Here is a 27367-nt window from a genome sequence, read left to right on the forward strand (position 1 = left end):
CGTGCTCGTCATCGAATCGGAGGAGCCCTACGTTGTGATTTTCTTTTGGCGGAAAAGGTTCGGAATGCAAACGGTGAGGGTTCCAGTTGGAAGAGTGCCGCAAATAAAACACACATGTGAGGAACGCAAAATACCTTTTATTAAAAATGTCTGTAATAACTTTGATGAAAAAGAAATTGAAACGAATACAAAGGACAGAAATTAAGTTTAACGAAGTACAAGAAATTAACTAGTTGAGTACATCACAAAGATAAACGACAAGATGAATGCAACAATATTTAACATAACAGAAAAACGGGCACATGACAGACAAAATGACAGTTAAAGCTTGCAAAACAAGTAAACAAATTATGGTGCAGTTATTACAGACAGGGACGGATGAAAAACCCTCTTCAAAAACCGTATCCCAGGTATTACTCATATTTTACCATTCAATTAATGACAAAACCAGTGGCGGCTCGTGGGTGTTTAAGAAGGTGGGGCAAAAAATTAAGAAGTGGTGAAGCCAACGGAGGGGAGTCCGGGGAGCGAGAACTCTCTGGAAAATGCGCCGCATTCAAATTTTTTTGGAAATTTCGTGGCTTAAAAAGTAAAACGGGGCATTTAAAAAAAATCATCGGGGGTTTTGAGGAGAAATATGGAAATATGCTTTCAAAACCCCAATTTTATGACGATTTTTAAAGTGTTTAATATCAAAAATTAAGTACAGAAAAAAACTTAAACTCAGCATGTTATTTAATTAACTTGTTTGAAAATAAAATCCATTCGCCGTTCCTTGCAATGAGTAAAATGATCAATAACTAATTCATTGAAGTTTGGTGTCGACGTCAGTAATTGTTTTTCAATGGAACACATCGCTAAGGCACATAGTCTGCTTTCCTGCATGGTGTTTCTGGAAAAGGTTTTTATTCTCTTCAATGTAGAAAAACACCTTTCACTTTCTGCTGTTGTCATTGGTATGGTGCAAATTATTTTCAGCAGCTTCACAGATTCGACAAATGTAGTTGTTAAATTATTTTCGTAGAAACATTGCAGTAATGTTAGAGCGCATGAAGCAGTTCCAAAATCTGGTCTATTATATAAAACTACCAATTCATGCTTAAAAGCAATCGAATCCAAATTAAAAGTCTTCACGGCCATCCGGAATTCAGTTTCGGGGAAAGAATGTTGATACGTTGAAAATAAGTGTGGTTGAAAAAGAAGAGCTATAGATAGGTGATCACTAAACAAAAAACGGTCATCAATATTGTTAATAATAATGTCGCACACTTCTTTAGCAACCATTTTGTGTTTGTCTTCATAACGGGGTCTTTTGTTCCGTTGTCGAGAATGTTTCTCTTCTTCTTCATCATCGTTATCACTATTTTCATTGTAATAATCGTAATCAGTTGAGTTTCTCACATGCTGAATTGACGATTTAAATGACGACACACAAGACTGCATTTTAATACTATCAATTTCACGACGTTGTAATTGGTTGTAGAGAATTTCGCAATGCGGCATGATTTTATTAAAAAAATATAACCAGTAATTGAAATCATAATCGTTTAAAATGTGTTTCAAGCCTACAGCTTTCCTTATTGTCGACTGGTCACTAGATTCATCATCTACGATCCGCGTCAGGCATGTGATAAGATCTTTTTTATATTTGAAGACACTCACAACACATCTTGATTTAAAGTTCCATCTGGTTGGTGCAGATCGCGGAAGTCGATTTTTCACAACCTCATCCAGTATAGCAGTGCGCTTTGGAGATCTTGTAAAAAAAGTAGAAAAACCATCTAGATTGCAAAAGAAAACTTTCACTTGTTTGTTCTGTGAGGCAGCCCGTTCAATTATCAGATTTAACTGGTGCGCATAACAGTGGATATAATTTGCATTTTTATAAATTTCTTTAATTTTTGCCTGAACCCCGTTGTTTCTACCACTCATTACTGAGGCGCCATCGTAGCTTTGGGCGATTAATTTTTCAGGCGTTTCGTCCAATTTAATTTTCGTAAGTTCTTCTAATAAACATTTACTAATGCCATCAGCAGTATGATTTTCTGGTTGCAGAAACGATAGAAATCGTTCTTGTATTTTTCCGTTCAGCTCGTATCGAACTATAAAAACTAACTGGGAAAGTGTTGCCGAATCTGTCGTCTCGTCTGCTTGTATAGCTATGTAGTGTGCTTTGTTGATTTCATCTAAAATCAAAGTGCGACATACTTCGTAGATACTATCCAGCAATTCATTTTGAATGGTTTTTGATAAACCCATAAAAACTCTATTATTAGATTTACTGATGTGGTCCTTGAGGGTGCTATCAATTTCTGCCAATAAATTGACCAATCCACGAAAAATTCCCGGATTCGCACTGTCTTGTGTTTCGTCATGGCCCCTTAAAGCGATTTCAAACATGCCGCAAAATTTAATGGTCTATTAATTTTCCAAGAATATGTCTGTTTTTACTGACGTTTTCATTGTGTTGGATTATGTTTAATCTATATGCAGTGTTTAGCTGGCACATTATATTTACCTTACCCAAAACTGAATATTCTATCATGTTATTTAGATGTTTTTCACTTCGTTTATGTCTGTTTACTTTTTCACCAAGGTGTTTTAAATCGCTAATACCTTTAGAAGTCCAGGCAGGATCGCTTTGTGGCGAATTCTTAATTAAGCATACAAAACAAAAAAAAGCATTCTGCACATTACACCCACACAACCAGTCTGATAAACTGTAAGAGCTTCTGTTGAACTTTCTCGACACGGTTTTATTAGTTTTCAAATTGTTTTCTACATTTTTAATCAGTAAATCTGGTCTAGGGGGGCCTAGATTTTTTAATTCTATTTTAATGTCATGACTCAGTTGGTTATTTTTTATCAGTTCGATTATGTTACTAACGGAATTCATAGTTGCGTTGCGATTGCGTTCGGAAGACAGAAAATGCAACAAACGCCCACACTACCTTAACACTGAACGGTGAGGCATAATGGATTGTGTCCCGCTGCTGGGCTAGAGCCGCGTACTATCCCCACCAGATTTCATGCTGGATTCATAATAAACGTTGCATGCAGATTGCGGACAATATAGGAAGTGTCCCGGGGCTCAGCGTAGCCGGCGACGGTCTGCGATTTTTCATCTGGGCGCTGAGTCTGACGGAGTATTACTACTGATTGTCATTTCCAAAAACATATTAAACATTTGTTACATGCAAATTAGGTATTTATAATTGATTTATCTGTTAAAAGAAATTTATCAGGGGGGCAGTGCCCCATTGCCCTCCCTGCAGCAGCCGCCACTGGACAAAACAATGTTTAATTTGGAACTATGCGGTCAAGGTACGCCGACGGGAACTTAGAGCTGGAGGTAACAAACTTTCGGCCGCGAGGGGACTTAGAAAATCTGAATCGTCTTGAAAGCAGCGTCATTTATAGGTACTCGGGGTATCGCGTGTCGGACTACTGTGTACCGACCGTGGAGGGAGAAAAGACTGGAGATGGCATTTCCTATGCTTCCCATGTTAAAAATCCGAACCCTCTAAAAGCACGTGCAACAACCTTTTATGACCCAGTCCACAATGCGCTAGACAAAGAAGTATAAAGCGCCTGGAACCAAGGCGAAGGAAGCCATTGGCCTAGCGTCTATATTCAGAAACCTTTTATGACTCTGTAGCTTTCGCGGGCCGGTACACTTATTTGAATTAGTGACATCTCCAGTCTTTTCTCCCTCCACGGTACCGACCAATTCCGAGTGATATTAGCGTTCGGGGTTGTACGATGAGCTTCTCAGAGTCGCGTAGAGCAGAACTTGTTCCATCTTCCCCAACCAACCGTTTACCGACAAACTCCCCAGATCCCTATAACTGCGACGGTGGCTTCACGTCAGCTTCTCAGAGTCGCATACAGCAGAACTTGTTCCACCTCCGTTATACGGTCCTGCATAACCATCGCCCCCACGGAAATTTGACTAAACAACCCCTCCGACCTCCTGAATGTCACCTAGCCCCCATGTGTTCGTACTTACAACATTTTAACTTTAACTTTTCCGAAATCTAGCAACAACACAAAGAAAAAAAAACAAAAACCGAGTTTAATTCAATCAAACAAAGAGTAAAATTCAATGATGAGAAAATCCAGCAAAACAGAGCGCAACATTAAACAATGATAAAATAAGCAAAACAAAACGCAACATTAAACAATGAGGAAATAAAAGAGAACAAAACGCGAGGTTAAATAACGATAAAATACAACGCTTTAAAAAAAGAATACAATACTCGCTGGCAATACTAAACAAAAAAGTATGGCGGGTCGAGTGCCGTTAGAAAATGTTAGTGAAAGAAAAACAACATGGACGCACGCGGTCCGGACGACGGTTACTAATTTTCGAAATTAACAGATTGCCAAAAATGAACCTCCCGGGAGAAAGATAACGCTTAAAATTAACAAATGAGCGCTTCTTAAAGAAACAGCATGCAACAAAATGAAATCTACAACATACCCTTACCACGTGGTCCTGGTCCCAAAAACAAAAACAACGGACAACGAACGTGAGATAAATAATTACCCGTGTGGATAAAAGAAACTGCCGGATTCTTCACGGGGACACAAAATATCTACTCGGGACGGTAGTGTAATTGGTTCGGATTTAACTTACAAATTTGAGAAACTTGGATCGCTCTTCGCAAGGTGTGTTCGTTTCGAAAAACTAAACAAAAGTGACCTACCCCCCTTTAACCACGCGCGCGAGAGACCGCTTCATCCCCGCTATATCTCCGCTTTTTCGTTGCCAACTCCCCAGGATTACCAACCCCATCCCTTAGTACCTAGTCTAGCCGCTAGTACTATGGCGCGCTCTCGTGGCGGTACCGGTAATAAAAGTTTAAATTTTAAACTGGGTCACTACAACGGCTTATACATATATTTTCATTTCGCGACATAAGATCGCGAGATTTGGACATAAATGCTTGACGAAGACTCTGAATCTGAATGACACCGATGACAGTTAATATTTGATTTACACCACATACAAATTTGGTGGAAAAAGTAAAACTTACAAAGCTACCCATGGCTTGCTTGATCGCATCGACTACTCACCAAGATAAAGAATGGAGTATACTTAGATCGTTTAAAATGTGTGTAGCACTTCACACACTATGTTTTGTCTCGAAAGACACAACTTTTGGCATTATGCACTTGTAGTAAACCATTTAAATTATTACTCTGTGTTGTATAATTTAATAGTTATTTATTGTACATATAAGTGTTTTAGATAGCATTTTATCCACGCAAGAATTTTTAACCGCGAGTGCGAACGCACGAGCATTTAATATTCTTAAGTGGATAAAATGCGACTAAAACACGAATGCAATATAACGTTTTATCCACAATTACAGCGATTTAAAATCAGAATCGCCAAAATTTCATCTCATGTCATCAAAAAATGATTTGACATTACACTCTGACAGCGGATGTCACCTCAAAAATCATTGAAATTAACTAAAAAACATGGGAGGTGTTGAATAGTCGCTATTTATCTTTGATTGTTATCGACTCCATTTGTACAAAACGCTGTGCAAGTTGGTGAAAATGGAAGAAAGTGATCCTGTTCCTGAGACAATTGTTGAGGAAGCTGAATTTAATGATTGGAAAGAAGAACGGGGGGTAATGACAATAAATGAGGAAGTTCTGCTATCGTATTTCTTAAATTTGAAGAAGAGGTAGGTATGCAATTTCATCCATGTGGTCGAAGTACTCGATGCTGAAGGCCGCTATAAAGGTCTTTAAAAACATAGACATTGGAAAATATAGTAAGCTCATGGCCTATCTGAAGAATCAGTCAAGAGGATACAGGCCGAAGAAAGCTGAAGTATTGGAAAGAACACACGTGGAAGAGTTTTTGACAAGGGCTTGCGATAAAGAATATTTGATGATCAAGGTAATCTCTGTCATTACATAGACATTGTAGATAATAAATTTTGGAATATGTTAGGTTGCATTAATAATGGGGATGTCTGGTGCCTGTCGATGCTGTGAGCTGACAAATTTGAAAATCAGTGATGTAGAAGACAAGGGCGCATACCTGATTGTTTCGATACCAGATACCAAGACGGGCGTTTCACGAAAATTCACAATTTTAGAAGAAGGATTTTCTATCAACACTGTGGAGAAGTGTAGGAAATACATGTCCTTACGTCCGAAGAAGTTATCCATTGAGAGATTCTTTTTACGATACGCTAAGCAAAAATGTACATCGCAACCTGTTGGAATTAACACTTTATCGAAAGTTCCTTCAATAGTTGCTTCGTTTTTGAATCTGGCGAACGGAGAAGCTTATACCGGCCATTGTATGAGGCGCATTTCAACAACTTTACTGGCCAATGGAGGTGCTAATCTTACAACAATTAAACGACATGGTGGTTGGAGGAGCTCCGCCATAGCAGAAACTTATATCGAAGATTCTGTATCTAATAAGCTTGATATCTCAAGGAAAATCCAAGGTTCTCCTGGTACTAGTCGTTCCTTACTAGAGACGTCCATTGTTCCTACAACTACTATTCGTTCTGGAACCGATAACAACTACAAGCTTCTTATTAATGGACACGAAGTGAAATATGATAAAACAAAAAAACGAAATGTCTATTAATGTAAATGTTAATGTCAATATTAATAATAAATAGAATGCGATTGATTTAAGATTGTATTTTTTCATTATTCCACTAGTGGAATAAAGTGATTTCATTATTCCACTAGTAGATAAAGTGTTACTTTATACGGTTCATAAGTGTGGATAAAACTTCAATTATAAGGTAATTGTGGATAAAATAAATTAGAAAAACGTCAAAATGACATTAATTGATAACTTTATTTACTTTTTGTTTTAGAATCATCTTGCAACATAGCATTTCAAATTTAGTTAAAAAAGGTTTACAACCAACATGAAATGAAATAATATAATTACGCAATCACAGTATGTATACCCTCTAAGCAGTAGTCTCACTCGACGTCGGCACTTTGATGTTTTTTGAAACCGTTGTGCTTTCGCGCAAGTTACTGCGCAATGAATTTAACGGGCGTTTTACATGAAATTTAAACATTGCGGACAGGAATTTAAATCGGGGGCATTGGATCTTTAAAAAAAAACGGGAAATGAAATTTGACCTAATGTGAATTGGAAATTTAATTTGTCAATTTATGTTAATTTGTGTCTGTTTGACAGTAATATTTCTGACACATAAGTGCAGTTTCTTAACCTAAATTCTAAAACGCCGTTTCAAACTATAAAATTTTAATAAAATTTGACAGAACTTTTTCTGACAGTTCCCGTTTTTTTTAAGCCAACCGTACCTATAAAAAAATTAAAAATGATACTTATTTTCTAGTTACAATTTACAATCTTGTATGGATAGTTTGATACGTAAATAGGTAATGCTTTCAAGTAGCAAAACATGGACCGCAGACCATAGAATATGAACTAAATGTTAGTTTTCATGACGATCTGACACTTGCGCAGTAACTTGCGCGGACTTACAACTGAATACAAATATTTTGCGGAGTGCGACTACTGCTTAGAAGGTATACTGTGATATGATGTAACTATAATTGATTTCATATAAATGTTCATCAAGTGAGCTGTGCATTTGTAAAAGCACCTTTAATTTAGTTATATTACAAAAGTCACATTTATGAAGGTCATGTCCAATAAATCTTTACTTGGTAAAAATACAAACACAAAAACAAATAAGAATTACTTTAATTTAATCAGTAAAAAGACGTAACATTGCTTTTGAAATCAGCAATGTTAAAATGGACAAAAACTGAAAAATTAGTCAAATCGGGTTCGCGCAGAGCAAGCAACTTTGAAAGTCAAAGTCACTAGCTTTAGCTTTAATGCCAACAGAAAATCAGATTTTCATGGCTTGCTTAGATGCACATTTATATGAAATTGAGTATACATACTACTTTCCTCAGTACTGCCAATTTAACAAAATTAAAGCATGACAACTGGCAACATTAGTTGTAGTTATTGTGAATAAAAGATTTTCATTTTACTGAATACTTTTTTTAATATAGTGTTTATTATTTTCCTGGCTTAATTTTTAACTCCTCTAATTAACCATAAATTACATCATTCAATCAATGAATCAACTTGACTCACCCGGTACCTAAAGTGGCTAAAGTTGCTGCGACTGCCGATAAGCGATAACTTCAATATAAGTTTAAAGGCAAACGAGTACTCAGTAACGAATAGAAAGTAACGAGTATTGTACCTAAACTCCATCCATTTTCAATATACATTACTGTTAGGGATTTTTCTTTTTTTGTATTGCAATGAAAGTGTTTTATTTTTTCTAATATTCAATATTCAAAGCGGACGTCGTGAATTTGTCAAAAAATTTGACACTGCCAGATTATAATTAATTAATTACTGTCGAAAAAAATACGATGAAGTAGCGATATCATGGAGGCCACAGGCAGGGTTATAAATAGAAAATGCCTCAGTTTGGAGACAAAACAAAGTGTCGACCGGTGTTTTAAAAACATTTGGGAAGTAAATGGTCCAAATTTGAGGAGGATGCCAGTTTACCGAATGGTTGGATACAGGTGTCCCAAAAATGGCGTACAAACTACTTACTACCTTATCGAGGATGTTTAAATGTACATGAAAAAAATATGGAAAAAATGTTTCCGACAAAAAAAATAATTATTTTTATTATTTTTATATAAAATATAATTTGTTACACAGTCTAGGACTGGTTTACAAATCTATGAGGGGCATGATGACCAACTCAGTAGACCGGGACCAATGGCTTAACGTGACTTCCGAATCACGAGACAGAATATAGCCTTTTTTTTTTTTAATTTCGCCCTGGGTCGGAATCGAACCCGCAACCCTCGCGTCCCTGAGCCGAAACGAACTCCCTTAGGCTATATTCTGCCTAATAATAATAATGTAATACAATGTAAACAAAGATATATTCGTACATCATTACCTTGAAATGTTAACGTAGTGGATTTAATAGTATATTATGCAACAAGATTTATAAACGGCACTTTAGACACGCGTTTTATGTTAGGCACGAGCGAAGCGTAGCGGAGCGAGTGTTTAATAAACAAGTGTCTAGAGAAGTTTATAAACGAGTTGAATACTATACTTTTTCTACGACCAAATTAACAAATGGAACACACAAACGAAACAAGCAACTTTTTTATTAAACGTTAATTTAAACATACAAAATAAATGAACATACCAAATAGGAATATATATATTTCTCAGGATACAAACTGTTGGTGGCTTCAGGTCCATATTTGAAAAATACAACGAATTATTCCACTGCAATGACGTTTTCTTTCACGCCGGATGCGAAACTGATAAACGTCAAAATACCAACTTGATCTAGAGCTAAATATGTCCAAAAAATTCAAGCCGTGTTTAAAGAAACTTCGAGCGTGTTTAATATCCCGAAAACGCCCGAATGGACACCAAGTTGTGACTAATGAACAATCGTTTTTAAAGTGACGTTTTATACACTATTTGTCAGTGCAAAATGTCATACTTTAGAGAAGGAAGTAGAAAAAATATTTTTTTCGATTTCCAAAGCTTCGAAATTCTCTATTATGCAGGATTAAATATTGGTAGTGACTGATCTTGTACTTTGTGATAATAAGCACAATAAGAGGTAGCTGCCATGATAATTTCATACATATATTTCAAAATAATTGACCTGTTAAGTGCCACTTTCAAAGACCGTTAAATCAGCAAATAAGTCCAATAGAATTTTTTAAACATTTTTCTTCTACACCGTAGTGCACCGTTAGTACGCCATTTTTGGGACACCCTGTATATTTTTTGCCGTAAGTTGATTAATCCACTTTTAATTTAAATTGATCTATTTAAAATGTTAGTTTCAATCTCCTACAGATATCTGAAGGAAAAGTAGAACGGAGTAATTTCTAGTGCGGGGGCACAGGCACAGAATGGAAACGACGCACGATGGAACAGTGAAGAAATATTTGCGCCGTTGTGCGTTTTTTTTTTTATTTCAAGACTGCCAGGCTCCAAACTTGACTTGACAGAGTTTGCTTTTGAGCACTATTCACTTTGAATGTATCATGCTTCCACTCTGTGTCCTGCTCTGAAATCTTTTCGTTAAAATCTGATTATGTTTATTAAGGTACCGGGTGATTATAAATGAATGTGACTTTTTTTCATAGGTTGGTAATATTATTGTTGGTTATTCTGCTTTTTAATGTTATAGTTGACATAAACATAGGCGTCCTCGCCTATTTGACACAATTTATTAATACGTAAAATGTCAAAATGACGTACGTACGCCAATGTGTTGATGAAGGAATCAAGTTTGCCAAACTTGATACGTTTGTCAAAATAATTTATGAAAAATGTTCCCAACCTAAGAAAAAAAGTCACAATCATTTAAAATCACCCGGTACTATTCCGGACACGGAATCTTGGCCACAACTGACATTTAACTGACAAATATGTGCGAACTGGCCTTTATTGAATATAACCCAAGTTTTGACTCGATAATGCCATTTCCCTGCTTTTTTGATGTCATAAGAAAAACTTCAAAGTGATTTTTAATAACTGTCATTTATTAATGACACTAAAGATTGGTTTACATATTTTTTTTTAGAAATGTCTAAAAAATGTTGGCCAAGATTCCATGTCCGGAATAGTACACCTATAATCTGTTTCAAAATAAAAAATCCACCAACTGTTGAATTATGTTGGCAGAAAAAAAGAAATCCCTAGAATAAGTTTCATTTTTTTGGGTTGGTCCAACCTTCCGCCAAAATTTGGCCTTCAGTTTGTCACAAATATCAAATTATAAAAATGCCTCGAAAAACAAGGAATCTTTTAACCGGTAAATTAAAGCGAGCGCTTCGAAGTGCTTCGAAGAATTTAAAAATAGATGAACTACGACCAAAACGACTGTCAACAGTTTTATTTCATAACCACACGTTTTTCTGACACTTCCAAACGTGTTCCAAACACACTAAAAACCAAATTTGGCGACGTTGTCGGTTGCATTTTCGAGGTAGAATGCAGTGTTGGTGGATTTTTGATTTTGAAACAAATTATACTTGCTGATTTCAATGCCGGTATTTAATATTAACCTGTAGATACCATATTTTAGGTAAAATATTCATATAGTTTTAGTTTACTTTGCTTGATTGTGGGACCCGATTAGAGATTTGTTCAAAAATGACAAAAATCGTACATTGTAACCTCTTCAAAATACACATAACCTGAATTATTATCTGTGGATGCATTTACAATAGAAAAAAGCTGTATCCTATTACACCACAAAAGTTACTAAAATCACTAGATTTAGGCCCGGTTTATTCACCTTGAAGTAAATTTATCTGGCCAGTAGTTGCTATGATTTAGAATCTGCTGTTGGTGGATCCATGGTAATTACCGTTCAAATAAAGTTACTTGAAGGTGAATAAACCGGGCCTTAGTTGTGTACTATCCGTTTATTAAACTACCGCACTGTCAGTGTAAAATGTTTGACTTTTTTTTGGAGTGTACCTATGGTGACATACCTTTTCAGTTGTCTGTACACAAAATCTAGTTATAAAAACGTCAACAAGAAAAGTTGGGTTATGTTAATGGAGTTAATTCTCGTCTTTCCAAACAATGATACCCTGCTTCTCTCTGGCCTGTTAACAGTATTCTTTTACGTTTCATATCTTCTTCTTGTTCAGCCATTTCGTGTAAGTAATACTTTGAATGAAAGAAAGCGAATTTATTAAACTTAACCTCAAATTTGAAATTTCAAATGTTTGCACCAACGTTAAAGTAAAAATTACTAATCTCAGAACGGCAGTGCGGCAACTGGCAAACACTTTGACAGTGCGGGAGTTTAAAAAACGGATAATATATTGAAAATGGATGGAGTTTAAAAGTAACGATTAGTTACGAACGAGTACCGAAAAGTAACTAAAATTAGTAAAATCTGCATCACTCCACCACTAATGACAACCTATTGTTTTTATAAACATGGACTCTGACATGGAATAGAATACAGGGTCTCTATAAATGATTGTCGGGTCCAGCCAGCCATGGAAACTTGTCAAATTTTGAATGTGCCGCTTTATTCGGCAAATAATGAATGTCACATTTTCAGGTTAGGTTGTTGGATTTTAACCAGAGACAAGTTTCAACTGTGCTTTACTCTTGCTAACATTAATGTATTTATTATTTAATATCAACACCAACAGGGGAACAATTATTGCCCCCATCGTACCGCCACACACTGTACAGGAATTGGTATGAGAACAAATCCAAACAGATACATATTGAGGACACCTTGTCCCCGTATACCACAATACAATCCTGCCTTTTTGTCTGCTTTAGTGTTTTCACATTTCTTGTTTTATGCTAGTGGTAAATATGACCTAGACTGAATTGTCAAATATGGTATTGACTCCCATTTTTTCTTCCAATATAAATAACAGTGTTTTTCATAACAAATAAGTCTTACAAGTTTTTCAATAAAATCAAATGTAGGTATTCAACAACATAATTTACAACACTAAATAACGATAACAAATAGGTATTTTTTTATAAAATAGATTGAAAATGTCCCCCATTAACTTCTAAACACTTGACAATTCTTCATTTATTTTCAAAAATATTTTGCAGCATTTCTTGGTTAAGGGTACAGCAATACTGCTATCCACAGTTCCACACACCAATTTTCAAAACATGTAAAGGAGTCTCTACAAATTGGTGTGGATTCTCAGCACTCCAAATTCCAATTCTGAAATTGAGGTGATTTTCAAACTGATTACATTATTAAACACAACTTTGATAATCTGCAGGTTGGAGTTCTTGTACAAGACTAATTTTATAAAGATGCAGTTGTAGCTTATTTTTAATTATTTTGTGACAAGTGCTTCGTGGTACACCAGATTGTTGAGATAAACAGGCTATGGATATCTGTAGAGTCTTTTCCACCATTTCTTTCAAATCCTCGAGTATTTCATCAGATACTGGTGGTCGTCCTAATGATTTACCCTTGCTAATTGTTCTGATTGTTAAAAATCTGTTCACAATTCGCTTAATGTGAGTTAACAATCATCTTGAATGTTGTTCGGATATTTTGCTGGAATTCATTTTTACAAACAGATAATTCCCCATTACTAAACCTTCCATTTCGAAAGTAAAAAACAACAATGAACGTGTTCTGTTCAACAGAATAAACCATTGTAAAGAAAATAAAGCTAAAATAAAACATAAATCATTAAAGCATAACAACACAAATTTTGCCAGTGTATTTACCTCTAAAAGCGGACGTACTTGCAATTTTTATTGAAAAATACAGATTTTTGGTGTTTATTAACTGTGATTAACTGCGATAAAACGAATATAAGGAACCAAAACCCGACTGACAAGCGCAAACGAAACGTCATTCACTAATGTCAGAAGCGTCGTCCGCGCCGATAATAACAAGTCGTGCCATTCGATGTGAAATGGCCACCAGAGGCACTTGGATCAGTTGGATCGCGAATGAATGGAAACTGTAATAACTACGGAAGGTTTACAACTAGAATAAATGTCAACCGTTAATTCGTCATTGATTATCAAAATAACAATAAATACTATAAGAACTTCAATCATAATCGGTGCAAATCATTTTGTAATATTAATTTGTGTTCGTGAGAAACAGCTAGATATAAAAAGGGTTTGAAACTCGAATAAGTATCAATTGTCATTGATTGTCAAAATAACAAATACAATAAGAACTTCAATGACAATAATGCAAATCATTTTGTGATATCAATTTGTATTCGCTAGAAACAGCTAGACATTTAAATTTTGACGATTTGAATAAATTTTTCCTTCTGTAATTTCTGTAATACTTTTACAGTTTCCCATAACGCGCGAGGTGGTGACATCTACCGATATTTTGACTTTTTTCCGGACGCAGAGTTTTGAGCGATTGGCACGACTTGTTATTACGATCAGCGCAGACGACGGTCAGAAGCATTGGTCAGAAGTGACCGTGAAAACCACCGCCGTCTTGATGATTGACATATTTCACTATACATCTGCCTGGGCGAAGCTTTAGTGCCTGTGATCTCCACGGCGCCACTTTAGGGGGGAATGTCACTAAAAAATCATAACCTCATAAACAAATGTTATGAATTCAGTGAAGTTGTCAAAATGCAGTGTCAAAGACTCAAAGAGTGTCGCAGTTTAAAAGTAGCTTTAATAACAACAATTTTATTAATTTTGTTGATGCTAGTTCTGTGTGGTGTTTCTGGTTTTTAGCATTTTGCTGTTAGTGTTTATGAACTGGCTTTTTTATCATATTAGAACCGATATTGCGGTAAATGCAGCAACAACAAATTCCTATTTCTAGATTAATATTAAAATTATAATCTCATTCTTGGATTTGCAGTACCTACATTATTTCCTAAGCGGGTCATTTCAGATAAAGATGGGCCCACAACAAAACAATTACCTATATTTGCTTAATTAATCCGTGCCATTCTTGGTGGAAATGAGTGGAAAGGATATTTTACGTTTTGTACAGTTTTGAATATAATATCATTTTGGGCAAATTATTATTCTATGAATTTGCACTCGCCACTGACCGAGATATTTGCAAAAAACGTGGCGCCGAAACTTTGTCCCTCCCGCACAACCGAACCAGTGCGCAACATTTTGCTTTTGCTATTTAGAATATCCAAACTGTAATTACAATTAAAGTAATGTAAGTACCTATCATTTATTACTGGACAACTATGCATGACTGCATGCATCATGCAGATACATGTGTGTGGACTGCATGTCAAAATTGTCACGATGCACATGACGATGTGATAGCATGACAGTTAGTTGCTAACAGCAACCCCCGAAATCAACCCTAAACGTCAGAATCATGAGAACATAGGATTTTTCGGTCTACGCCCAGGCCGCTATAGACACTCTGACTATCTAGCAGGTCGTGGTGAAAACGAACTAGAATTTGGCATCGGTTTCAAAAAAGCGGAACAGTAAAAATTTTTTCTAAGGCTGGCTTGACCCTTGACCAGACAATCATTTATAGAGAGTTAGAGACCTGTAGAATAGATTATTTGACAAAGGCGCGATGAACGAAGCCGATGAAGAGTTTGTGTTAAATTAAATAAGACCGGGACAGCGCGCACGCAGTCCCGACTACCAAAAATTGTGCGCCCGAGTTATCCGCATTAGGGATAATCGCAGGGGTCAGCCCGACCTCAGTGCAATGGAAGGGCCTCACCCTGGGGAAACCGCCTTGTTGATCACGGTAATCCCTACGCCAGGTAAGTATGCTTTTCGAAAGTAGGCGCAAACCTTTTATCACTACCGGGAATTTGAACAGTCGGGATACTAAACCTAGTATGACATCTATCGGGGATTCTATGAATGACATAACATTGCGAAGTATTACGTAACGTTGCACAGCAGTCACAGCACAATCACACCACACCGCACCATTTTTAACAAACAGAAAAGAAAGTGTAATATTTAAAGTCGTTTATAATACTAAGTTATACCTCAAAATTCATAAAATTATTTCCGAAAACTTTATATTTGAAACGTGTTCTTTCTGTTTTTGCTAACAACTTTGTTTGTACTTACTCTAATATTTATTGACTTGTATGCTTTTTTTCCAAATAAAGTCCTTATTATTATTATTATTATTATTACTACAATGTTTATATCGTATGTCCCCGGATTGGGTTCACAAGACGAAAACATTTTTTACTTTTGATTTTACGCAAAAACTTCAGAGGAATAACATTTTTTGCTTCATTTGAAACCCCCATTTCCGTTATATGATTAAAATTAGCGCACGTATTTCAGATACACTGTATATTTCGAATTAGTTTTTAATATATGTACTTTTACCATGTTACCATTAAAAACGTCTGGGTTTGCATCGGACGCTTTAATCTCAGAAATATAACGATAGTGCGAGTATCTCAAATCGTTATTTTTGCCCTCTTGCATGTTTCTTTGTGGTCTTTTTTAACTATCCCACCTCCACCCGGCGGCACGGCAATTTTGCCGGAGTACATACACTATTACGGATATTACTATCAAGTAATAGTGCAGTGCTTATCAACATAATTACCGGCGTCTTGCCTCCGCATTTTGACTTTGTTGTGTATTATGTTCTGTGTCAATGTTAAGGAACTTCCTCACGATGTGACATGAGTATAATAATATACCTTTTTGAATTTCAACTACCAATGTGTTATCTAAATCCAGAATTTTTAAATTTTTAAAAAGAGATTGCGGTACTATTCCCGTTGCTGAAATTACAAGTGGTAAAATCGAAATTTTTTCTAAACACCAAAGATTTCTCATAGCAACGGACAGCTCTAAATATTTATTAATTTTTGTGTTATATGTCTGTGTTATATTATGTGAATTTGGAACAGCTATATCTAAAAGATATGCTTGCTTTTGTTGTTTATTTAAAATAATAATGTCTGGTCTGTTATGCTTAATATGAATGTCAGTTAAAATTGTTCTATCAAAATATAACTTGTAACTGTCATTTTCCAAACAACTTTCTGGTGTATAACTATAATGTGGTTGTGTATTCTTTAATAAATTGAATTTAACAGCTAAATTCATGTGTATAATTTTAGCGAATATATCGTGTCGTTTTTTATATTCGCTTTGAGCCAAAACGGTGCAAGAAGAAATAATGTGTTCAATTGTTTCCCCTTCAGTTCCGCAAATCCTACATTTATCAATTATCGATTGTAAACCGCATATGTGTTTTTTATAATTTCTTGTATTTATAACACGATCTTGTATTGCAAATACAGGGTCTCTATAAATGATTGTCGGGTCCAGCCAGCCATGGAAACTTGTCAAATTTTGAATGTGCCGCTTTGTTCGGCAAATAATGAATGTCACATTTTCAGGTTAGGTTGTTGGCTTTTAAGCAGAGACAAGTTTCAACTGTGCTTTACTCTTGCTAACATTAATGTATTTAATATCAACACCAACACGGGAACAATTATTGCCCCCATCGTACCGCCACACACTGTACAGGAATTGGTATGAGAACAAATCCAAACAGATAAATATTGAGAACACCTTGTCCCCGTATACCACAATACAATACTTGATACTGCCTTTTTGTCTGCTTTAGTGCTTTCACATTTCTTGTTTTATGCTAGTGGTAAATGCGACCTAGACTGAATTGTCGAATATGGTATTGACTCCCATTTTTTCTTCCAATATAAATAACAGTGTTTTTCATAACAAATAAGTCTTACTGGTTTTTCAATAAAATCAAATGTATTCAACAACACTAAATAATGATAACAAATAGGTATTTTTTTATAAAATAGATTGAAAATGTCCCCCATTAACTTCTAAACACTTGACAGTTCTTCATTTATTTTCAAAAATATTTTGCAGCATTTCTTAGTTAAGGGTACAGCAACACTGCTATCCACAGTTCCACACACCAATTTTCAAAACATGTAAAGGAGTCTACAAATTGGTGTGGATTCTCAGCACTCCAAATTATGAAATTGAGGTGATTTTCAAACTGATTACATTATTAAACACAACTTTGATAATCTGCAGGTTGGAGTTCTTGTACAACACTAATTTTATTATGATGCAGTTGTAGCCTATTTTTAATGATTTTGTGACAAGTGCTTCGTGGTGCACCAGCTTGTTGAGATAAACAGGCTATGGATATCTGTAGAGACTTTTCCACCATTTCCCTCAAATCCTCGAGTATTTCATCAGATACTGGTGGTCGTCCTAATGATTTACCCTTGCTAATTGTTCTGATTGTTAAAAATCTGTTCACAATTCGCTTAGTATGAATTAACAATCATCTTGAATGTTGTTCAGATATTTTGCTGGAACCATTGTAAAGAAAATAAAGCTAAAATAAAACATAAAACATTAAAGCATAACCTCACAAATTTTGCCAGTGTATTTACCTGTAAAAGCGGACGTACTTGCAATTTTTATTGAAAAATACAGATTTTTGGTGTATATTAACTGTGATTAACTGCGATAAAACGAATATAAGGAACCAAAACTCGACTGACAAGTGCAAACGAAACGTCATTCACTAATGTCAGAAGTGACCGTGAAAACGAACTAGAATTTGGCATCGGTTTCAAAAAAGCGGAACAGTAAAAATTTTTTCCAAGGCTGGCTTGACCAGACAATCATTTATAGAGACCCTGTATAAAACCCTCCGTCTCTAGGTGAATATTTGATTTCTTAAGCCATGCATGAGATGCCTGAATATTAACTTCTGGTTGTTCCAGTTCTTTAAAGTATCTCCCATGTAAAGACTTCTGTTTTATATTTGCTATTGTGTCAGGTATATTTGGCTTAACAATGTCTGAAATTATATTATCACTTAAATTTAAAGGTGTGTAGCCTTTATCGGCTGAAACCAAAGCATTGAAAAAGGTGTTATCACGAGCTCTATTGAGGAAATAATTTTTTAGTGAAGCAATTTGATTTTTTAGCAGTATTTCTAGATTTGAAAAACCCCTACCACCGTTTTCGCGTGGTAAATTAAATCTTTCAATAGCAGATTTAGGATGGTGTTTACTAAATTTAGTAAAAAGAACTCTAGTTTTAATGTTTATGTTCTGTAAATTAGTTTTGGACCATTTTATAACACCGAAAGAATAGGTCAGTAATGGAACAGCATATGTATTAACTGCTTTAATTAAATTATTACCGTTTAATTTTGATTTTAAAATAGATTTAATTCTTAAATAAAATTGCTTTTCTAAATTTTCTTTTATAATTGAATGTTGAATATGATTTGATTGATTAATACCTAAATATTTATAAAATTCTCCTTTATTTAAATTTTTAATGATTTCTCCTTCTTGAGTTATATATTCTAAATGTTCGTAATGACCGCGACATATTGATTGCATTTTACACTTATCAATACCAAAACTCATCCCAATATCATTTGAGAAATTTTCAGTTATTGTTAGTAAAGATAAAATGTGATTCTTTTTTGATGCATAAAGTTTTATGTCATCCATATAGAGAAGGTGATTTAATTTGGATAGTGTGGTATTATTAAGTCTAATATTGAAACCATATCCAGTGCTATTTAATAGATTTGTCAAAGGATTAATGGCTAGACAAAACCATAAAGGACTTAAAGAATCTCCTTGATAAATCCCCCGTTTAATTTGAATAGGCTCGGATTTTAATTTAGTATTGTTTATTGATAAATTTAAAATAGTTCTCCAAAATGTCATAACATGAGATAAAAAGTTAATCAAATCCAAATTAATTTTATAAATTTTAAGAATTTTAATTAACCATGAATGTGGTACTGAATCATAGGCTTTTTTGTAGTCTATGAATGCGGTATAAATATTTCTATTATTTTTTCTAGCTTGTTCCATTATTACCGTATCTATTATGAGTTGTTCTTTACAACCAAAACACTCTTTAACACAACCTTTTTGTTCTTTATTAAGTATATTTAATTTTTGACAATGGTCGTAAATTATTACTTTAATGCAAGATGTCATAATTTTATAAATTGTAGGCAGACATGTGATTGGCCTATATTTTGATGGATTTTTAGTATCGAAATCTTTTGGTTTCAGATATGTTATACCATGGGCCAAAAACTCTGGAAATGTGTTAGGTTCCCTAATAAATCCGTTAAAGTGATCAAGTAAGCATTTATGAATACAAGTAAATTTTTTTAACCAAAAGTTATGAATTTGGTCACCTCCAGGGGATTTCCAATTATGTGAACTATTAATATTTTTAACTAAAATTTCAAGGCTAATTTGAATATGATGTCGATTATTACTATCTGGTATATCATTTTCTAAATGAGGAATCCATTCTGCCTGATTATTAAATTGAACTTCATTTGACCATATGTTTGACCAGAATTCTTTAATTTCGTTTATATTTGGTGTACCATTATTAGTTTGAGTTTTATTATCTGCTAAATTTTTGTAAAACAACTTCTCATTATTTCTAAATAGTTTGTTTTCAAATTTCCGTTGTTTATTATTTTTATATCTTTTGAGTCGTTTAGAATAAATATGTAACTTCTGTAATAAAGTATCTTTGATTTCTATTAATGTTTTATTATATTCGTTATATTTTAAACAATGTATTCGGTTGTTATTTAAAATGGATTGAATACAATTATTTAGATGATTAGAATTTATACCCTTTAAATATTGAGTTATTCTACCTAAATCTCGTCTGATATTATTAATACGTTTATTTAGTCTTCGTTCCCATTTTGGTAATTCTTTCGTTTTTATATTATTTGTCTGGCCAATTTCTTTTGATCCATTTAATCTGATAATTGTTAAAGCTCCACTATATATAATACTGTGTAATTTTTTAAAACTTGTGATGTTATTTACAAATTTAGGTAAAATGAATTGATTTAAAATTTCAATCGTTGCAAAGAATTTTTTGGAGCTTTGTTGTTTAGGTAATAGTGGTCTATTAAATGGTTCTATATGTTCAAATTCGTTCAGAGTTCTATTAAATTCATCTTCAATTTGTTCTTTAAAATTTTGATGGTAGTAAAAATTTTTATTAATAACATGTATATCATTATAACTCAAGTCTAAATTATGTATGTCTGTTTGTATGGTGTTTGGTGAATCGATAATTGAACAGAAAGAGTCATTATGATTAGATAAACTTTGTAAACTTTGCGGTTCAACAGAATTTTGGAGTAAATTATTAGAAACTTCATTATTGTCAGAATAATTAATTGACAATTCTAACTTTACATCATTTTTAATCTTTTCTAAAATTGCCGAAGGGATATAGTTTTTCTTCATAATGGCTCTCCTCTGGTCAGCTAAATTTTGAATAGTAACAGGAAACTGGGGGTACTTACTTTGGAACGCTTTAAATAAATCAAGCCTGTAAGTACTCACAACATCCTGTAGTTTCGTGATCCGAAAATATTCCCGTATAATGAAAATATTCATTTCCATAGTCCATTTTTTGCGTTTTCTAACTTCTGTAATGTTCTTTATAGTTTTCATAATAAAAATGTTCACTTTATTGCTGATCTTTTGTATGTATTAACTTAAAACTATAGTCTATTCTGACTCTATGTATCACAACCAAGGGTTGTGAAGGCTGTGAAAAAATTCCACCAGTTCTGTCAAACAGCTTAGAACTCGACGTAAACAAATCTTACAATTCATTGAATTGACTCTCTTTTTTAGACATTCCAGCACCTATCGGTAAGGTTCACAAAATGCTTAAAATAACAGGTGCTATAAATTTATTAATTTGAACATTAGGTCCAGCCTCTGTTATATTGGACAGCATTTCGGAAACTTCGTTTCGTATCATTTCTTCCGTTAGTTTCTTTCCATAACCCAGCTCGCCGTCAGTGTAAGTAATGCCTGCAATTCCTGCAATTAAAAACATATCAATTCAGTGTATGTATTTGTTCATATCTCTTTTCTTTCCCAAGCAGCATAATCTCAAAACGAAAATGTCAAATTGTCCCTCAAACTCTTGACGTTGTAAAATTTCTTTGACTGTAGGATACAACAATGCCGTAACTACATATTCATCTCCTAATTTCAGTTCCAGCACATTTGTCTTGTACTTTTTAGCTACTTCCAACAAGGCAACATGTTGTCCTCCCAAAGACTTTGAAAGTCTCTTCAATTCTGGTAGATTACCCACAATCATCACAAGGGTCCTATATGTCGCAAATAGATAAACAGTTTCATTCATACGTAAATTTGAGTTTTTTCAAGGATTTGTAATAACTTATAAACATATTAAACATTACACATAAAATCTACTCAGATATCAAAGATCCAGCAAACAACGCAGTAGAATTTTGATTTCTGGGAAGTACCTAATAAGTTAGGTAGGTTAAATTTTTAAATCTTTTCATGCACCATATTAAGAAAATTGTTACTTTTTTTTAAAACATATTTCACTCTTTTCACAGCATTGGAGGTGGTGGAACTTTCTCTTCGAAGAAATTTTAGGTGCCTAATACTAATTCTTACTAAAAGTTGTGTTAGTTAAATTTTTAAATCTTTTCATGCACCATATTAAGAAAATTGTTACTTTTTTTTTAAACATATTTCACTCTTTTCACAGCATTGGAGGTGGTGGAACTTTCTCTTCGAAGAAATTTTAGGTGCCTAATACTAATTCTTACTAAAAGTTGTGTTAGTTAATAAACATAACACACAAGCTTCTTCTTGTGGTCTTTACATCAAAAAAATTCCTATACACAAATAAATATCGTACTCGCAACTAAAATGCACTATAGTATATAACGGTATTAGGCCGATATGGGTTATATACCAGATGAGGTTGACATATTGTAAAATCGAGGCGGAGCCGAGATTTTATAATCAACCGAGTCTGTTATATCCATATCGGCCGTATGTTGTTTTATAGTTTTCTTTATACCAATAATACTTAACATTTAACGATGATTTATTTGTAAGACTGACATTTCTCTCTACTTCAAAAATTAAATTTAGTTGTCATTTGTGCCGTAACCGTAGCAACGGCAGCAAAAATAACGACCTCGGTCTGATAATTTTGAATAACGGCCTAGTCTGTTATAGGTGTCATATCAATCAAGCATTGAGTACTGATAAATCCTAATAACAGTATGGTATAAAGAAAAATGATTTATTCAAACAAGTATGTCGAATTTATGTTACTTATTTATCAAAGTTTATCAGTTTACTTCAGCAACATTTTCATTTTAAATTGTGTATTTTTTTTACTAGAAGTCATTTATAATTTTCACTTATAATATCCCTAGTGCATTGATTATTTCCGGAAATTTTTTCGAATGCATTTCTAAAACGTATTAATTAGGCGAGTGCAAATTCATAGAATAATAACACGAGGGCTAATTAATACGTTTTAGAAATGCATTCGAAAAAATTTCCGGATATTAATCAATGCACGAGGGCATATTCGGTAAGAAAATCGCAACGACACGGACATTATGCTTCTTAAATTATAAATTTTTAAATCGTACGACACTCATTAAAGACCAATAGAAAAATTAGTTCACGAGCCATAACCAAGACAACAACAAAATAAATGATTTTGATTGGCTGAAAAAATTTCCATTTATTAATCAGTTAGGTTGGTCTACCTACAAAAAATTTCCAAGAAATTTTTTTGTTGCCATGGTTATGGCTCGTGAACTAATTTTTCTATTGGTCATTAATGAGTGTCGTACGATTTTCATATAAATAGTATGTACTGTCGCGAGCAATAAATTTTGGTCGTCAATGTCATTTCAAAATTTGGTTAGATTGTCACAAATTTAAAAAAATTCCCTACCGGATTATCCCCACGTCAACAAAGTGTCAAAAAATTAAGAAAAAAATGACAATTATTGTCATACAACATGATGATAGGTTATGATATTTACGACTGTTTTACAATGGAACATTTTCGATTGCGTCAAAGAATGACCTTGACGACCAACATTTATTGTATCTACCTAAACTCGGTACAGCTTGCAAAGACACACTTGTCATTTGCAACAGCATTTTTTTCATATTTCTGAACCAAATGAAGGCACAAAGGGAGCAGAAAATCATAGTTTGGGTTGAATATTTTCCATATAAGTACACTTTTAAAGTAATTTCAAATGACTAATGCCATAAAAGTGCTGTTGCAAATGACAAGTGTGTCTTTGCAACCTCTACCGAGTTTATAATATATAATAATTAATAATATATATATATATATATATATACATAAAACCTACACCTCAGCGCCTCCGTTTTATATAAACACTAAACGTTGTGACCTCATATATGACGCTAGCACCTCCGTTTTCGGAGGTCATAACGTATCCTATGAAATAAAATAGTGCAGCACTATAGTAGGTTGCAGCTATCTCCCTCTCAACTTTTCGATGGAGGTCTTATGGTTAGTACTTTGTCAAAACATATTCGTCTTTAGTTCAGCCGTTCGCTACGAGCGCCACCGTCGTTTGCGTATATTTGAACTTCGGACGTTGTTACTTCCGCCATATATTCACAATAATTGTAGATAAACATTGCACTTCATCGCCTCCTACATTTGGCAACATCGAAGTAGACATAATAGGACGTACCTAATACGTTTTCATGCCGGCTCTATTGTTAGCGACGTCATAACTAATACTGTTAAAAATATTATTATTGATGAACAACATGGATTTTTGAAGGGTAAATCAACTACAAAAATTTATTTGTTCTTACGGAATATGTGATCAATTGTTTTGAAAAAAATATGGAAGTAGATTGTATTTACGCTGATTTAAAAAAGCGTTTGATCGAGTTGATAGGTAGATCTAAATTGTGTCTCAAACTTTCCATTGTGGGAATTGGTGATCCACTGTTGTCTTGGATCAACTCTTATCTAAGAAATCATAAACAGAAAGTGCGCATTATTTCACATAGATCTAGGGAAATTAGAGTGACTTCTGGAGTTCCTCAGGGATCTCATTTGGGCCCTGTGTTGTTTTCGATATTCATTAATGATATAAAGAATGTTATTAGAGATAGCTTGTTTCTGCTGTACGCTGATGATTTAAAACCTTTTTACAACATTAGATCTGATTGTGTACGAATTCAGGATGATTTGTGGTCGAGTGGTTTCATGGTGTGAGTCCAATGGTCTAGAACTTAATATCTCCAAGTGCAAAGTAATTCGTTACTTTAGAAAGAAAATTATTACCCTTCCATCTTATTATATTCATAATAGTGCTTTAGAATGTTTGTTTCAAATTAGTGACCTAGGAAAAATACTCGATAGTAAACTTACTTTTTGCTCGCATATTGAAAAAATTGTCAAGAACTCAAACAAAATGTTAGGCTTCATGGTTCATCAGTGTAGTAGTGTAGTGTGTTGCTATATAATGCCCTTGTACGGTCTAATTTGGAATACAACACTATAATATGGTGTCCGCTGTATCAAAATGCTATTCACAGAATTGAAAAAATTCAGAGAAAACTTATAAAATTTGCCTGCTATAAATTCATTTTGATAGAAATAACTATGATTATTTTATTTATCATCGTTTTCGACCAATCGTAAGGCTTTATTTTTTGGATTATAGTGACAATTCCACTCGGAAAATTTCAACCTATCAGCTTGTAGTATTTTGAATCATTGATCCAATTAGGAACGAATTACACCGATAATTTAGCATGGTCCTAAAATTATCGAAAAATTGTCGCTGTAAAAAGCTCCTCCTTCCTCAAATTATCATTAGTAATACAACGGGAGGGTACGAAATTGCCGGAAATTTTTTCGATCTCATTATACAAGTATTTGTTTCGACGACAATTTACCACGAGTGAGCGTAGCGAACGAGTGGAAATTGTCTAAGAAACAAATACGAGTAAAATGAGCAGAAAAATTTCCCGCAATTTCGTACCATCGAGTTGTATTCGGCATGACAATTCCACGAAAGAAAATTTCATTTTCAACTTTTACGCAATTGTTTTAATTTATACGTAGTCTTATGACTCTCAAAGCGTTAGTTAACTTAGTTGAAAACAATAAAAAATTTTTTAATAGGACCGAACTTTGAAAACGGCCTTTATACGTAGTTGAGGTGTAGTCTGAAAAACTACGTTTCTCGTAACATTTAACGCTGTGTTAATTTAACTATTGAAGCTATAATTATGATTTTCTGTATATTTGTAGTAAACAGTACAGCGCTTGCAATAGTGAATCGGAAATTTCGCAAATATCGATAGTTTTGAAAAAATAATTAATAAATTTAGATTAATCAAAAATGCGCATCGTAAACTTCACTCTGCTGGGACCTATGTGAAATGTTGAAAATTTCGATACACATGCAGCGAGTCAAATGTAACTAGGAAATTGTAAAACTTTTTAAAAAAAGAATTAAGTCAGTAGCCCGTATACTTTTCGAGAAAATAATTTTTTTATTCGACGAGCGAACGCGCCGGGCGGCTCCTGGCAGGCAAATACAGGTGTCCCCAAAAAAGAAGACGAGTCCATAACTCCGTTATTTATCGGAAGATTTTAATTATCTGTACACCAAATTAAATGGTTGTTAATAGACTACAAAATGGCCTAATAAATTCAATTATAGCCCCATGGGCTTCAAGGGTAAACTGTCAAAATATTTTTTTTAAATGGGATTACATATTTTTTTTAGTAATTATGATAGATATTTTTATTCTGAAAACAACAATGTATCACAAGTATACACTTAAATACCAAAAATTTCACCAAAAAAATGTAAAAAAACGCTACTATCGTCTATATTCCATTTTGTGCTAAACATTGGCATATCTGCGCAATCCCACATGTTATTATTTGTCATTTGTTTTTCCAGCTACCTTAATTTGGTTATTGTTATTACATTCTAACGCAACGCATTTTGATAGCTTTTCACCTGGTGCTCGTCACTTGTTTCAAAAGTTAGTGTAATTTTTTTTTATCTGAAGTTATACTTGTGATACATTGTTGTTTTCAAAATTAAAATCTCTATCAGAATTACTAAAAAAAAGTATGTATAGTCCATTTTTTTATTATAGTCCGATGAGCTTAGTCCGAATCAAGAAGTCGACATGACCTGCGTCTGTTTTCGACATTTGACAGCAGTGCATGGTTCTACCAATATTTGAAAATTTATTTAGGCAACATGAGACAGATATTGTGTTCTTTCGTGCTTTCTTGGTATTTCTGCAAATTCATTCCTCCGTTTTAATTTTATCTTTCAAAAAACCGCTCCCTTCAGAATGCTTTTGATAACTATTTACATATGAACTAATAGGTCAGATATATTAAAAATTGTTGAAAACAGCACTAAACAACCACGTTTAGACTGTCTTTCTTTCTTCCTAGATTTTGTTTCGGCAACGCCATGAACACAAAACAACCTCTATGAATTAGTTTACCCCCTTACCTGTTAACTTCCAGTCTTGCAAGTTTCCGCGCAATTCCAATATTGTTTTTGCAATTTACAAATTCTGTAAAAGGATCCGTCCACATGCTTTTCGTTGGCATCATACGGAGGACATTTCAAGCAAAATTAAACAAAATTATCCCAAATAACGTGGTTAAAACGTAACCTAAAAATTTGACGTCGCTAGTGGAATAAACGTACAATTCGCGTCTTGCTCTAATCGCACATGCTAAAGCGAAATGCATAGTGGGACACGCTTAATACAATACGTACAAGAATTCAATAGTTTGTTTACATTATGTTGAAAAGAGATAGCAATATGACAGTTGTTCTGCTTTTTAATTGATACATCGGACTATAATTAAAAAATGGACTATAATCCCATTTGAAAAAAAAATATTTTGACACTTTAGTCT

General features: G+C 34.0%; 2 protein-coding genes, 1 long non-coding RNA gene and 1 other non-coding gene across 4 annotated transcripts; 1 reads left to right on the forward strand and 3 right to left on the reverse strand.

The window, feature by feature from the left end:
• Positions 1–735: 735 nt before the first annotated feature.
• On the reverse strand, positions 736–2400 carry LOC138126680 (zinc finger MYM-type protein 1-like). The gene has a single exon (XM_069042480.1). It carries the CDS (start codon positions 2398–2400, stop codon positions 736–738), a length of 1665 nt encoding a protein of 554 aa, XP_068898581.1.
• A 1029-nt stretch (positions 2401–3429) lies between these two features.
• Positions 3430–6673, forward strand: LOC138122482 (uncharacterized). Its single transcript, XM_069036752.1, has 2 exons — positions 3430–5920; positions 5975–6673. The coding sequence occupies exons 1-2, from the start codon at positions 5723–5725 to the stop codon at positions 6626–6628; spliced, it is 852 nt and encodes a 283-aa protein (XP_068892853.1). The 5' UTR covers positions 3430–5722; the 3' UTR covers positions 6629–6673.
• An 8478-nt stretch (positions 6674–15151) lies between these two features.
• Positions 15152–15314, reverse strand: LOC138122485 (U1 spliceosomal RNA). The gene has a single exon (XR_011156522.1). It is a non-coding gene; the product is annotated as a U1 spliceosomal RNA (small nuclear RNA).
• A 1969-nt stretch (positions 15315–17283) lies between these two features.
• Positions 17284–21440, reverse strand: LOC138122484 (uncharacterized). Its single transcript, XR_011156521.1, has 2 exons — positions 17968–21440; positions 17284–17909 (listed from the first exon to the last, which is right to left on the reverse strand). It is a non-coding gene; the product is annotated as an uncharacterized lncRNA (long non-coding RNA).
• Between the last annotated feature and the right edge of the window lie 5927 nt (positions 21441–27367).

This window comes from Tenebrio molitor, chromosome 1 (assembly GCF_963966145.1).
Source record: "Tenebrio molitor chromosome 1, icTenMoli1.1, whole genome shotgun sequence".
Classification (NCBI taxonomy): domain Eukaryota; kingdom Metazoa; phylum Arthropoda; class Insecta; order Coleoptera; family Tenebrionidae; genus Tenebrio; species Tenebrio molitor.